At 40.2% G+C, this 12,946-nt stretch overlaps 1 protein-coding gene across 3 annotated transcripts in view; it reads right to left on the bottom strand.

Moving 5' to 3' along the window:
* LOC125986604 (ephrin type-A receptor 7) overlaps positions 1-12,946 on the bottom strand; it is a 78,646-nt gene that overhangs the window by 17,250 nt on the left and 48,450 nt on the right. For all 3 annotated transcript variants that reach the window (XM_049750337.1, XM_049750338.1, XM_049750339.1), the window contains exons 4-7: positions 11,945-12,100; positions 8,587-8,916; positions 2,127-2,251; positions 652-934 (exon numbers count right to left, since the gene is read on the bottom strand). In XM_049750337.1, coding sequence (XP_049606294.1) covers positions 652-934; positions 2,127-2,251; positions 8,587-8,916; positions 11,945-12,100 — 894 coding nt within the window. The remainder of the gene's footprint in view (positions 1-651; positions 935-2,126; positions 2,252-8,586; positions 8,917-11,944; positions 12,101-12,946) is intronic.

The raw sequence follows: 12,946 nt of genomic DNA, 5'->3' as shown, positions 1-12,946 counted from the left end.
AAAAATCATTTGCCGTGTAGTATGTACAAATCTTTCTGCCTTGAAAAACTTTCTGAAGTCATCACTTGTTTGACACTTCTCAGCTCGCCCACGGCATCATCCAGAAAGTTACTGTGAAGACCTCTCTTGCGAAACGCAAAACAAAGGTCAACTCCTTTTTCTTCCGAACAGTCTGTTTGGCCCAAAATAAAAGAACAAATGAGCCATGCTCGATTTGGTCTTTGGACCTCACGTAGGAGATGCCGGATGCTCGGAGCGGCTTTTAGCTAAATTTGCCCTTGCGTATAAAGTGACGCGGCGCAGCACTAAAAATCCCATAGCTGAATATAAAAACTCTTGTTTCCATTAGAAGTTAAAGGCAGAAAGCACACACGCAGAGTCCAAACGACACTCTGAGGTGTTATCAAAGACAAACTGTTTCACAGCTCACCGATAAAATGTGGAATCTTCACACATTATCGCAAACACTGTCACATTGCTGACTCTCTCTAACTCAAGCTGCACGCCTCATTGTTTAGGCTGGCCGCGTGCCCGCATCCCCCTCCCGGGCCGCATCTTAAGTCACCGGCAGCCTGGAGGTGCTCGCTTGAGAAGCGTGAGCGAGGAGAAAGAGAACAGGACAAGGCCGACCGGTGTTAAAAGACTACTCACACTCTCCCAACGTCTGCAGTTCCAGGGGAGCGCTGTAGGCTCCGTAGTCGATGGGAGAAGGTGAGGATGAGGATGAGGAAGAAGATGAGGAGGAGGAGGGGTAAGCGGAGGAGGAAGATGAGGAGACGGAGGATGAGAGAGGGGAGGAGGACAGTGAGGAGGAGGGCGGCGGTGTGGTGAAGGGACGAATGAGGAAGACATAGGTGGTGCCGGCTTTCAGGTTGTTGACGCTGATCCGGGTGGCGGATGTCTTCACAGTAGAATAACTTTGATCCTTTTGCTCCTGTGGAGACAGAACATGCAATTAGAGAGGGCAAAAAATAGATTGGAGTCGTCACACGGCACTTTTTGTCAGACTTTTGAAAAGTTGCAAAAGTGACGAAAATCCAGGTACGATTTATTTACTTTGTGTCAACAGTATTGTCACTCCAAATGTAATGCATCTGAAAAATAAAATAAAAAAAAGAAATAGAAAAATAAAATAAAATATAGCACCAAAAAGAAATAATTTAATTTATTTGATTCAAAAAGTGGAATTTATATTATAAAAAAATGTGCATGATTTTTATGCTTTTTTTATAATATAAATTAATCACTAGGCTAGAATAATGAAAACTATTTATGAAGCAAAAGCGCACTAATTAAGATCATTCCGAGAAGCATCGTCAACAAAATATTCCAAACTACAAAAACAAACTATGCTCTCATTAGATTTTCCAGGTGCAACTAATGCGTCCTCCGAGTCCATGTTGTTGACGCGTCTCACGTCACGCAAACAACCATTACCGTAATTGCTTTATTACGACTTCCCCGTTTTTTATCCCGAACAGAAAACTAAATGAGAAAGAAAACTGAAGCATTCATAAATTCTTCATACGGGAAAAAAAATACCACTCACCGCTTCACGTAATTTATTATGTTGAAACATAAGTGGGAGCAAATGTTTAGCAGTATTTTTGGCCTCCGGTGTAACGCAACGCCTTAATAAGAGAAGAAAAATGATATCACATCTTCTAAGCGATGGCATTTTTAAAAACCACTCCTACAGGCTTTGTCACTGTGTAATTGTATTGCCTTTTCATTTCATGGCTTTGCAACAATGTTGCTGCCTGACTCAGTTATTTTCCAGCCACTCTTGCGTTTATCTCCACCACCCCCCCCCCCCCCCCCCCCTTCTAGTAAGCCATGTCATCTTCTCCTAATCTGTTCCCCGTGTTTTCTAACTTGTCCTCGACTTCTGGCATCTCAATCTTAACAAATCCTCAGTCTTATATTGTCTTTTCTTTTTTTTTTTTTGACTGTCTGACCCTCACCCACACACGAGGAAACATATTTTGAAACATATGGCAAATCATACAGAAGAGGAGGAGGTGTGAAAAGGGTTGTGCAAGCGTGACAGACCAAACTAAAAACGGAGTGTTGCGGAATGAAAACGATGGTTGTGCTGCAGTTTTTTTTTTTTTTACTGTATTTACCTTCTCATAATATTTGACTTCATACTCGGTCCTGCTTCGATTTGGAGATAAAGGTTGCCTCCACACCAACGTGATACTTTTTTCCTCAATCTTCTCAGCTCGGAGATCACCGATCAGAGATGAAGCTACACAAAGAGAGAGAAGAATAGAAATTCAGTTTTGAATTGGAGAACTCCGGTCGCTATCTTCACATACAAAACTTTGAAACGCTTTATATTTGTCAAGGACATTAGAAAGATTTTTTTTTTTTTTTTGCTTCTGCAGTTACAGCATGACAGCGGAACAAAGATCTTTTTTTTTTTACCACCAGCTCCTTTCAAAAAACGGCTATTGATTTATTCAGCAGCCCCGACAGTATTTTCAGTTCATTTTTGAAAAGAAGAAAAAAAAACGTTTTATATTTAAGGACAGATGGGAGAGTCCAGCAATATTCGACTTTAGGGAGAAGGAAGAAAAGGAAAGAAGCAGGACAGCAGTAATGGATTAGTCATTCAGGAGACCTTGTAACCATGTGTGTGTGTGTGTGTGTTGGGGGACAGAGCCACGTTGAGACTGACAATAGATCAATGGCGGTATGGATTGACTGACAAGTTGGCATCGACATAAGACTAAAGGATGGAGAGTCTCCCAAATTCAAACAGCCATTTTTTTTTCCCTCTCTGAGTCTCTCAATCAATCTAACCACAATAACTTTTTCTGACTCAAGCCATGACGGGCAAGAAATTTATCCAGAGTTGGTTTCCAAATTTCAAAAAAAGCTCTTAAAATTGTCTTTGGAATTAAATTGACTTTTTGTTGTATTTGTTGCTTTTTTTTTCTTTCCTCCACTGTCCTTTCCAGTTCTCCAATGCAGTAACCTTAAAAGTAAACTGGCCTTCTTTCTTGCTGCTGTCCTTTTTTTCCGCCACTCATTTTTTTCACCTGACCTTTAACCGGCATTTCATCTATTTTGTTGATGGCAACCGCCGCACTTCAATATGTTGGAGCTGTCACTCACTCAAGAGACAAATGCTTCACATCCGCAACCAGAAATCATCCGAAGATGAATTATCCTCCCCTTTATATGATTCGAGATAAGAGGCAACAAATAGAGAAAAAAAAATCTCTTTATTTATTTTTTTTTAAATAAAAAAATCTTACAGGAAGAATTATTGCAATTATATTCGATAATCTGGATAAATTCATACAACCCATGTCCAAAAAAGATTTTCACGATAAAACCAGTGGACAAAGACGAACAAAACTCTCGAGACTGACCAGCGAGCAAAACCTCATCTTAATACACTAAATCAAAACGGTGGAGTAAATCTACACCTCACCTTTAACTGCAGACTGTTGTTTGCACTTCTTTGCTTGCTTTGTGCTGAATTATGCATAAGACTGGTGCTTGCCCCCAAACCCCAGAACACATTAGAACTCAATCTCAGCACCAGAGAACACATTTGGATGATTTTGCTATAGATGTGCACCCACAATCACCTGCCTGCTCAAAATATGGAGTCAGTGTGGACAAAAGCCTTGCAGGGTTTGCTCGCCATTTCTGACACAAGGTAAATGCAAATTGGGTCATTAAAGCTGTTTTACTTCCTTTAATTATGAACCCTAGTTACGCAACACGCTTGCACAGGAATGCAGCTGGTTTTAACTTTGCCTTCCGTAGAGTGTGACTGAAAAGCTTGTTTCCTGAAAGACTCTTATGAATTTCAATTCAAAGCTGCTTCATGATGCACAGGCCTCTCATTATGCAGACACTGGGGGGGCTCCAGCTCGGGACTCGATGGCAGGTAGAGCCACGAATTGGCACAAAATGGCAGCTGCTGCTTTCGGCTTTTGCAGCCGGGGCGAACAAAGGCGAGAGGTTGCACAACTGGCATTGGATGTTTTATTATCAAAGGAGGCAGACGGCGAAATCTTCCCGACAGCGCCCAGACTTTGCAGATTTCTGAATCCACCTTTACCTTGCATATCATTTAATCTTCTCATTTACCGCACATATATGCATCAATTCATCGAAGGGATTTTCACTGTTTGGGCTGAGATAGATCTTGTCAGGAACGGATTTCATTTCACCACCTATACAGCAAGTGCAACTTTACATTCGACGATGCGCAATGAGCCACTGGATGCATATTGAAGAGACAAAATGGACGCAGTAGTCCAGATAGATTGAGGTAATAAAGACAGGGCCTATCTGGAAGGGATGTTTTATGTTGAGGGTTAACTGAAAAGCAGGAAAGTCATTCCCACTGGGTGAAAGCCCCACTGGCTCCTACCTTAGTTAAACGGATGGCCCAACAATTTATGTGAGTGACAGTGGAGAAGTGGGAACATTTAGTTCTTTAGATTTGGCACTCCCTGGAGAGTTTCGCTTGGACGAGCATTTCTAGCCAGTCCGAAATTCAAGTTGATTGTGCGTTTGGGATGCACGATTTGTTTATTTCGCAATAAACTTTTAAGGAGACATCACTGGCTTAATAGCTTTGACATCATCGACGGTAAATGCGGATCAAAAAAAAGTTACGACTGATGGTTCAATTAATTTTTTAATTCATTATCCATTTGAAGCCATTTTTTTTTACGACCTCATTATTTCTCGTAAAAAAGAAAATCAGGCTTATCAAAATTCAACAACCTCCATGTTTTAAATATACACCTTTATTCTATTCTTGAAATAATAATACAAGAATGTTCCGTAGCAGAGAAGGAGGGCACAGAGGCGAGCTGATAGAAATCTTCAGTGGTTATTATTGTTCATATCAGTATCTCCAAAAAAAAAAAAAAGAAGGGAGGGAGGATATTAAAAACACACACACGCTTGCACACACCTACACTTATTTTGGATGAGTCTATCAGTGAAAGGGAGAGCCAGGAAAGAAGAAACGTCTGGCGGTTTTTGGTCTAAATTACAGGATTTCGTTTTAGATCTGCACGAGGTGTCGCTGATTGGCTTTGTGTGTGTGTAAAGGAAAGAGGGTGTCTATTAGTGCGACAAGGAAAAAGTGAGTCTCGGTGACGGCCTAATTAAAAGTGTCAGTCAGTGGGCGGGTGGCCGGGAGCAGGACGACAAACGAGCGAGTAAGACAAAGAGTCACTTGCCAGATGATCATGATGATGACAAAGATCGATTTTAATTTGTAATGACAGCTTCAAAAAAAAAAAAAAAAAAAGATTCATTTTGAGGCTGTTTGGCTAAGTATTGTTGTCATGGCAACTCATAATAAATAACCATTCTAAATATTATGGGCAGCGTTAAAGTGCTACGTTTATACAAGGGCTCTTCACACATTATTCAAATTCAGATATTTGGTTTGTGTACTTCAAAAACTTTTTTTTTTTTTTGCTGTGAATAGTTATGCCCTTGTCTGTCGCCTTTCCGTGCAGCTTCCTTTCTGATCATTAGTCTCACCATCACCTTGTCAGACTTGGCCTTTCCCCAAGTGTCTGTCAATCATTTCCTTGCCTCCGACCTCTTTTAATGATCACTGATGATGCATATTGTGGTTTTCAATGAAGCCCTCTGAGCATTTATCTTTAATGTAGTCTAGGTCATATTTTTACAATGAAAAATCTTTGTAAAAATTCCATAAGTATTGGGACAGTCTGTATTATTCATCCGTGTATTATATTCATGTATTATTTTCAAGTACGTATTATTTATTTATGTATATTTTCATTTTAGATCACCAGCTTATATTGAAATATTAATATCCAAAGTGCACATGGCTTAAGATCCAATGTCTCTTCATAGACTCCAATTATAGGCCAAGAGGTAGGCAATTAAAATTCCCATCACAGAGTGACAAAGCATCTTAAGTGGCTGTGCTATAGTCCTGAAAAGTAGCTTGATGACTCTATTCATTTAGTGCCTGCTGAAGCCTCACCTTCCCATCACTTCTAATTAAGGAGGCAAAAAAGGATTCAAATGCCTCCATGCAGAATGCTCAAGGCGGGGGATGAGTGGAGAAAAGGTAGAGAGGTGTGAAAGTGGATGCTGTGGGGGGGCTATTGGGAACTTGCTACAGAAAAGCAAAGTTGTGTTTATTGACAGGAGAGTAGCTGTCATTCAAAGAAAGAAGCAAATATTCCAAAAATCTAAAAACCAGGGAATACAGACATATTATTACATGCAAACTCATAAATATTCATTTGGACTCACACATCAATTGCTGTTTGGAGGGGGGGGTAAAAAAATGTTGAGTTGGAGTCACAATCAACTCCTATCAGAGGCTAAATTCAAAAATTCACTGTAGCCTCATTGGATGAAGTTCCCTTTTGTCTCGACTCTCCTCAAGCACCACCACCAGCACGACACGTAATCAGACAAAGCTCACTATTGTCCGCACGGCCATCCCGGGGCCTCAGCGCTAACTCCTTCTCCTTGAGTCCATTTCCTTCTGCACCTCGAAGGCATTCTGCTCACATTGCTCTACCACTCACCTTCTCCTCATCCCTTCAACTTCTACATTCAAGCGCTCCCTCTTCCCCTCCGCCTTTATTCCTTCGTCTTTCGGGCCCGTGTAACTCCGCGGGGACCAGCCATCTAAGCAGAGCCGGTAATCCTCTCAGGATATTGAAATGCCAATCCTTCCTCCTCCCTGACCCACCCCATCACTACAGCCATCCTGCATCCCTCTCTACTTCTCTGCCTCAGCTAAAGGGCTTTGGAAGTACCACCAGGGGCCGAGACATTCAACCCGCGTGTGTTTTCCATCACACATACACACACATAAAAAAGCTGGACAAGCCAGGGGAAGATACCGTAGCGTCCTATCGCGCTTGCACATACAGAGATGGTGCAGGAACCCATGCACAGAGTTCATGGCATGCAAGATGGGAGCGGCAAACACATGAAAAATGCTGTCACGCACAAATGGAGACTGCAGATGCACGTACACGGCTACACACAAAATCCAAAGCGAGATAAGGAGCCGTGGGTAATTCTGATCCCCCCCCACTATTTATCCACCCCATGCTCCATCTACTCACGCAACCCCTGCTATGTTTCTATCCCCAACCTCCAATTTATCCATCCATCCAAATATGCAGAACTCCCTCCCCGTGCCCCCAATGGCTTGGGGGTAGGGGGTGTGTGTGTAAAAAATAAAATCCATCTGTTTGGGAGCAATCCACTGCTCCTTGACAAATGTGCAAACATTATTTTCATATTGCCGTCATTGCGTCTTTAAAAAAAAAAATTCAAGGGAAGCCATCTAGCTCAAGGTACAAAACCTGTTTTTATAAATATTTCAAAATTATATAAAATATTATATATATATATTATTAAATAAATACTAATTAAAAAATATTTTCGCACCATTGTGTATCCATTTTCCAAGCCCAAGTCAATCAATGTAAATATTTAAAAATGATATAAAATATATTATATATATTATTAAATAAATACTAATTTAAAAATATTTGATTTACGCACAATTGTGTATCCATTTTCCAAGCCCAAGTCAGTCTCTAAATTCTTTGGCCTCTCTTAAATGTTCCCCAGCAAGCAGATATAAAGTATACACTCCAGGCTAATAAACTTATCGTGTCCAGACAACCAGACAAGCCACATGTGGTGAAGATAGCGAGATACAAAAGATTGAGGGTAGAAAATATTGAATTGAACGGTAATAGCATGAGTCACGTTGAATGTACTCGCAAAACAAAAGCGACTTTTAAGTGGGCACATTTTTCCATCTTTGAGATTGAATACACAAGTCAAAGTTAGTTAATAAATAATAAATAAATAGGATGGATAGGAGATTGTGAAATGTGAATTCTAATGACATTTGGTATTTAAAAATGTGCTTTTATTTAATGGTGAAAAGGGAGCAGTCAGAAATAAAAGTGGAACGCTTTTCAAGGTTGTAGAGAAGGATGAAAATTTTTGTTTGTAAATCCTTATTCAACTGGTATTGTCTTTTATTGTAGGAGGATTTCTTTTTTTATGACAGAAGAAATATCTGAAGCTTGATGATAAGCGGGGATAATTTCCGATGTGATCTCCCATTGATGTATCTGCCAAGTTTAACATGACATTTGACACATAGGGAATAAAATGTGAGCCGGGTTTAGTCGGCAGAACTGGCTGCTTTCATCTCATCATCCAATTTGACCAACATGTCACCCTTCTTATGAAGCCCATTGCTTTTCGCTAAATTCAAATTAAAGCACTAAACAAACAAAAACAAGTCATTTCTCATTGTTTTTCTATCATCCTCTCCCTCGCGGTGCATCAAGCGCTCGCAATTTTCTAATTAGATTGCCAATCTTCGAAGAATTTCGATTTTGTTTGCGTGATGGATTTGCATATAAATCAGAATTTCCGAAAACAAAAAAAGGAGACCTTCACGTTTGATGGGAAAATACATATGTGCGTTTGCGGACTTCTCAAAGGCCTACCTTGTTTTCATCTATCCATCATTTAAATCAAAATGTATTTTTAATAATAACCATGACTCACCAGGCAAGTTCGTTGACACGTTGATCTGCGCGTAGAACCTTTTGTTCGGTAGAAGCTCTGACACTCCGTTCAAAGCCTCCACAGTGAAGGTGTAGTTAGTGTTGGGAAGGAGATTGACCACAGTCACCGTTCTCTCCGTTAGTCCGACCTGCTGAGGCACAAAACCAATGCTGCCCCCGCAGGGCTCGCATTGCCTGCCGCCGCAGTGTCGGCAACCCAAGTTGTAGGTCAGATCCACCCTGCCACCTGTGTCGGATGGCGCGGCCCAATCTATGATGAGAGTGGACTGCTTCATGGTGTAGACCAAGTCTCTCGGAGGTGAGGGGGGTCCTAAAAGACAAGGAAATGCATTTTAGTTTATTTTATCATACTGGACCATCTCTAAAGAAATATATACCGTATTTTCTGCACTATAAGGCACACCTTCAATGAATGGCCCATTTTAAAACTTTGTCCATATATAAGGTGCATAGAATAAATAACTCAACGTTGTGCAAACGTTAATGCAATCACAATATAGTAACACTCGAAATATTGAAAACAATCACAATATATCAATAACTCAACGTTGCTCAAACGTTAATATCACACAACACACAAAATATACACGTAAAGGTTACTTTAATAAGTTAGTCCTCATCCACGAATCCATATTTGTCCATATATAAGGCGCACTGGATTATAAGGCGCACTGTCGGCGTTTGAGGTTTTTAGGTGCGCCTTATAGTGCGGAAAATACGGTATATATAAAAATCTATTTTATTTCATTTTTATTTTTTTTATTTTTTAATAATTTAATTTAATTAATATATCCCATTCCGGCAATACAATTTTAGCTTACATTTTTATCCTTGGCGCTATCCTGTCCATTAAGACTTCAACGTGTACGTGCAGGGCTTTTGCACGTCATTTTAAACCCCGGAGTACTTATAAATACAATAAAGTGCAGGTCATCTGACTGAATTTAATCCTCATAGTGTCTTGACTGACCTGCGCATGTATTTTCTGGCCGTCCTGGCAGACAAAGAGCTCAAGAGAGACGATGTCCATTAAAGCCTATGCATTTTAAATGTCAATGTGTGTGTGTGTGTGTGTGTCCTGCGTAATGAATAAGTAAAGTGCGTGAGAAAACATCACAAGCCGCAGCTGTCCCCTCAACTCCACTGGACCGGCGGTGCTGAGAACAAAATTACGTAAGATCAGAAGAGCATTAATGTGCGTCCACGTGCATTTGGTGTAATCTCAGCTGGGACTGAAGAACTTTCCTCGTCTCTGCTTTGCACTTCAAAACCGGAGCGCTCACGCCTAAAAAACATAACCCGCTCCGTGTCCTGCGTTTGTTCACTCTCCATCTGAAGCAAACTTTCTTTTAATGTAGAATTTTTTCTTTTAATCATTCCGCATTGTTGGATCACTCCAAGTCAAAACAGTTCTGTCGGCATCAAACAACCAATTTGCAGAGGAATAAGTCGTCAAATATTATTCAAGGATTTGTCTTCAAATATTTTGCATTTCTTTCAAGGACTTATCAGAGCGCTTCACTTATAAATTTAAAGCAACACGTACAAAATGTTTCCAACAATTATTCCCTCCTATTATTTATTTCATTCCAGATTCATAAAAAACACTCCTCCTCCTCTTCCTCTCGTTTTTTCTCCACCCATGTGGAGGATTAGCCAAATCTTGGGGATGATCATAATTACCGAATCAATTGTGTAATTAATGTGGTCATTAGGCTGCTATAAACATTATCGCACGCGGATCGGAGAGCTCAGCAATCAATATTGTAATTAAAGCACACCATAAAAGCCAGTATGACCACACGCTCGTGAATCTACGTGCACACACGAGTGATTGTGAATACCTAACATGTACACACAGACCTAGTGACCTGGTGGTTTTAGTGCCCTGAGTACTCCCAAGATATACAACCTATTATTTTGCCATCTAATTACTAAGCTGTTCTCTATGCGCTAATCAATACGGCTCCCCTGTATGGTCTTTGTACTATTGGCCCTGTAATGCATCTTTATTGAAGAGTTGTGATATTTGGCATGCAGGAAGAGGTGTGGGTGAGGGAGGGGGGGGAGGATGAGGGATGAATTGATAATTCGCAGACAGTGGGGATGAGATTGTAGAGCGGCGGCGCTTGTTGCTCGAGGACAGAGGGGAAGAAATTTCGGTTTGACAGAAGGATGAAGAATAGGGTGGCAATATGTGCCGGTGTGAAATGGATGAGGCGACGGAGGGAAGAGGAAATGAGAAGCGACAAAGAAGAGCAGTGACTGGTGGCGATGAGTTAAAGGGGACCTATTATGCTCATTTCAAGCGCTCGCTCTCCCTGGTTTTTATTTCTCTCTTTTTTTTTTTTATTCAGACTATAATTATTTGGAGGTCAAAGCTGCAAGGAGCAGACCTCTGTCAAGGCCTGCAACACAATATTATCAGTATAAACAAAAGTAAAATTAAAAATAAAGATTAAAATTAAATAAAATTACATTTTAAAATTGAAATTAAAATTAAATATATTTTACACACAATTAAAATATGATCAGACCATGTTGCAATAAAATCAGACTCTCTAATATCAGATATACATTTTTAAAAACAATAAAAGGTGGAGCCTGCTCAATTTTGCTGTACTTTGTAGCCACTTAAACTCACCGACAGCACTGAAGCAGAAAAAGACCCAAAGCAGTTTCTTTTACTCAGATTGAGCTCATTATTTGAAGATGTTCAATGAGGGGAAAAAAACATAATGGCCTTTCCTTTAAGAAGTTAGCCTGCATTGAGGTGCTCCTTCGAAATGACTTTGACATCATGCTAATATCAGCAAATGGATGTGGAGAGGATGTAATGGATCAAAATATAGAAAATGTCTAATGGGTTTATTTTACATGTCACGTGAACTTAATTTCAAAAGACATAAAATGAGCGAGGAATATCAGTGAGCGGAAAGAATAAAATGTTAAATATAGACAAAAGTGGTCACGCTGGAGAGAGCGAGAGAGAGAAGATGGGGTTGGGAGGTTCAAATTTGTTACAGTTGACCTTGAAACACAAAATCTGTTTTTTCTCTCTCCGGGGGAGCATCAACAACTAAATCATATTAAATGAGGAATGGCTTTAGCTGTTCTCTCCATATCCTTGATATCATTGTATGGTTAAATCTGCACAAAATGAAACCAGCCTGAAAAAAAAATGTAATAAAGAAATAAGATGTATGTTGGGGTCACTGGGGGCCAAACATTTCACATTAGTTTTATGGAAAAAAAGAAGACGAGTGCAGAAGGTGAAGGTTGAGGATGAAAAAGGAAGAGTGGGAGGAATGATCAGAAGATGATGATGATGTCATTACGTGTGCATGGTGAGGAGGGGGAATCCAACGGAGTTCTGAAGTGGTCCTCTTTGCACACGCACGCCACTGAGCCGTCATCCTCCGAAACACTGTTTGCAGGGCATGGGAAGCACTCCTGCTGTCTGGAGGACATCTTGTATGAGCCAGGGGGACATGCTGGAAGATACACAACAACAACAGATAAGGCCAGGGAATTTTATTTTATTTTATTTATTTTTGCTTGACAGCTGAGTCTTTCAAAAGTGCCTTTTAAGACAATTATATTGATTTGAGAAATGATTACACTGATGAAATTTGACAGAAACAATTTGCACATCAGGTTTGATCAGTGGTTGTCACATCAAAGAGCACTTGGAATAAATAAAATAAAATAAATAAAAATAAAAACAATAAATAAAAAAATGTAAGAGAATAAAAATTGAAAGAAAAAAAGGAACAAAGAAACAGAGAAATAAAGAGAGCAACATGCAGAGCCCCCAATTTTCAAAAGCCTCCAACTCCATTTTTGGGTGTTGTTTGCAGCCGCCCGACTCCATTTGCAAGACGTTTGAAGTATCTGCAACATTCCCAAGTGCAAGTACTGCACTTGAGGGAGCCACTACAAAAAAGGTGGGAATATGTTTGAGGGCGATAAGCACTTCTGACCTTACATGCGAGTACACTACACGCCATGCAAGAAGAAGCTTAATGAAGCTCAATGCACGCGTGACAAGACGGCCTTCACATAAACACACGGCGAATAAAAAAAAATTGGCTATTTGGCACTCGGGGCTATACGCTTTCATTTTCCACTTGCCATGCCTTTGGAGCAGGTGATAATGGGTGTGAAATCAGGATGCCAGCTCCTGTTCAATACTCTGATCTCTCTTCTGAGACTTTATTATAAACAATGTGGAATGCATTAGCAGCTTCTTCTCCACTCTGCTTTGCATTCCAGCTCTCTTCACATTCCATTGTCTCCCATCAAAAACACATTAGGTGTACTTCTTCCAGGGTTAACAC

Source organism: Syngnathus scovelli, chromosome 19 (assembly GCF_024217435.2).
Source record: "Syngnathus scovelli strain Florida chromosome 19, RoL_Ssco_1.2, whole genome shotgun sequence".
NCBI lineage: Eukaryota > Metazoa > Chordata > Actinopteri > Syngnathiformes > Syngnathidae > Syngnathus > Syngnathus scovelli.
The sequence above is the reverse complement of the archived record's forward strand: the minus strand, read 5'-3'. Positions and strand labels throughout refer to the sequence as shown.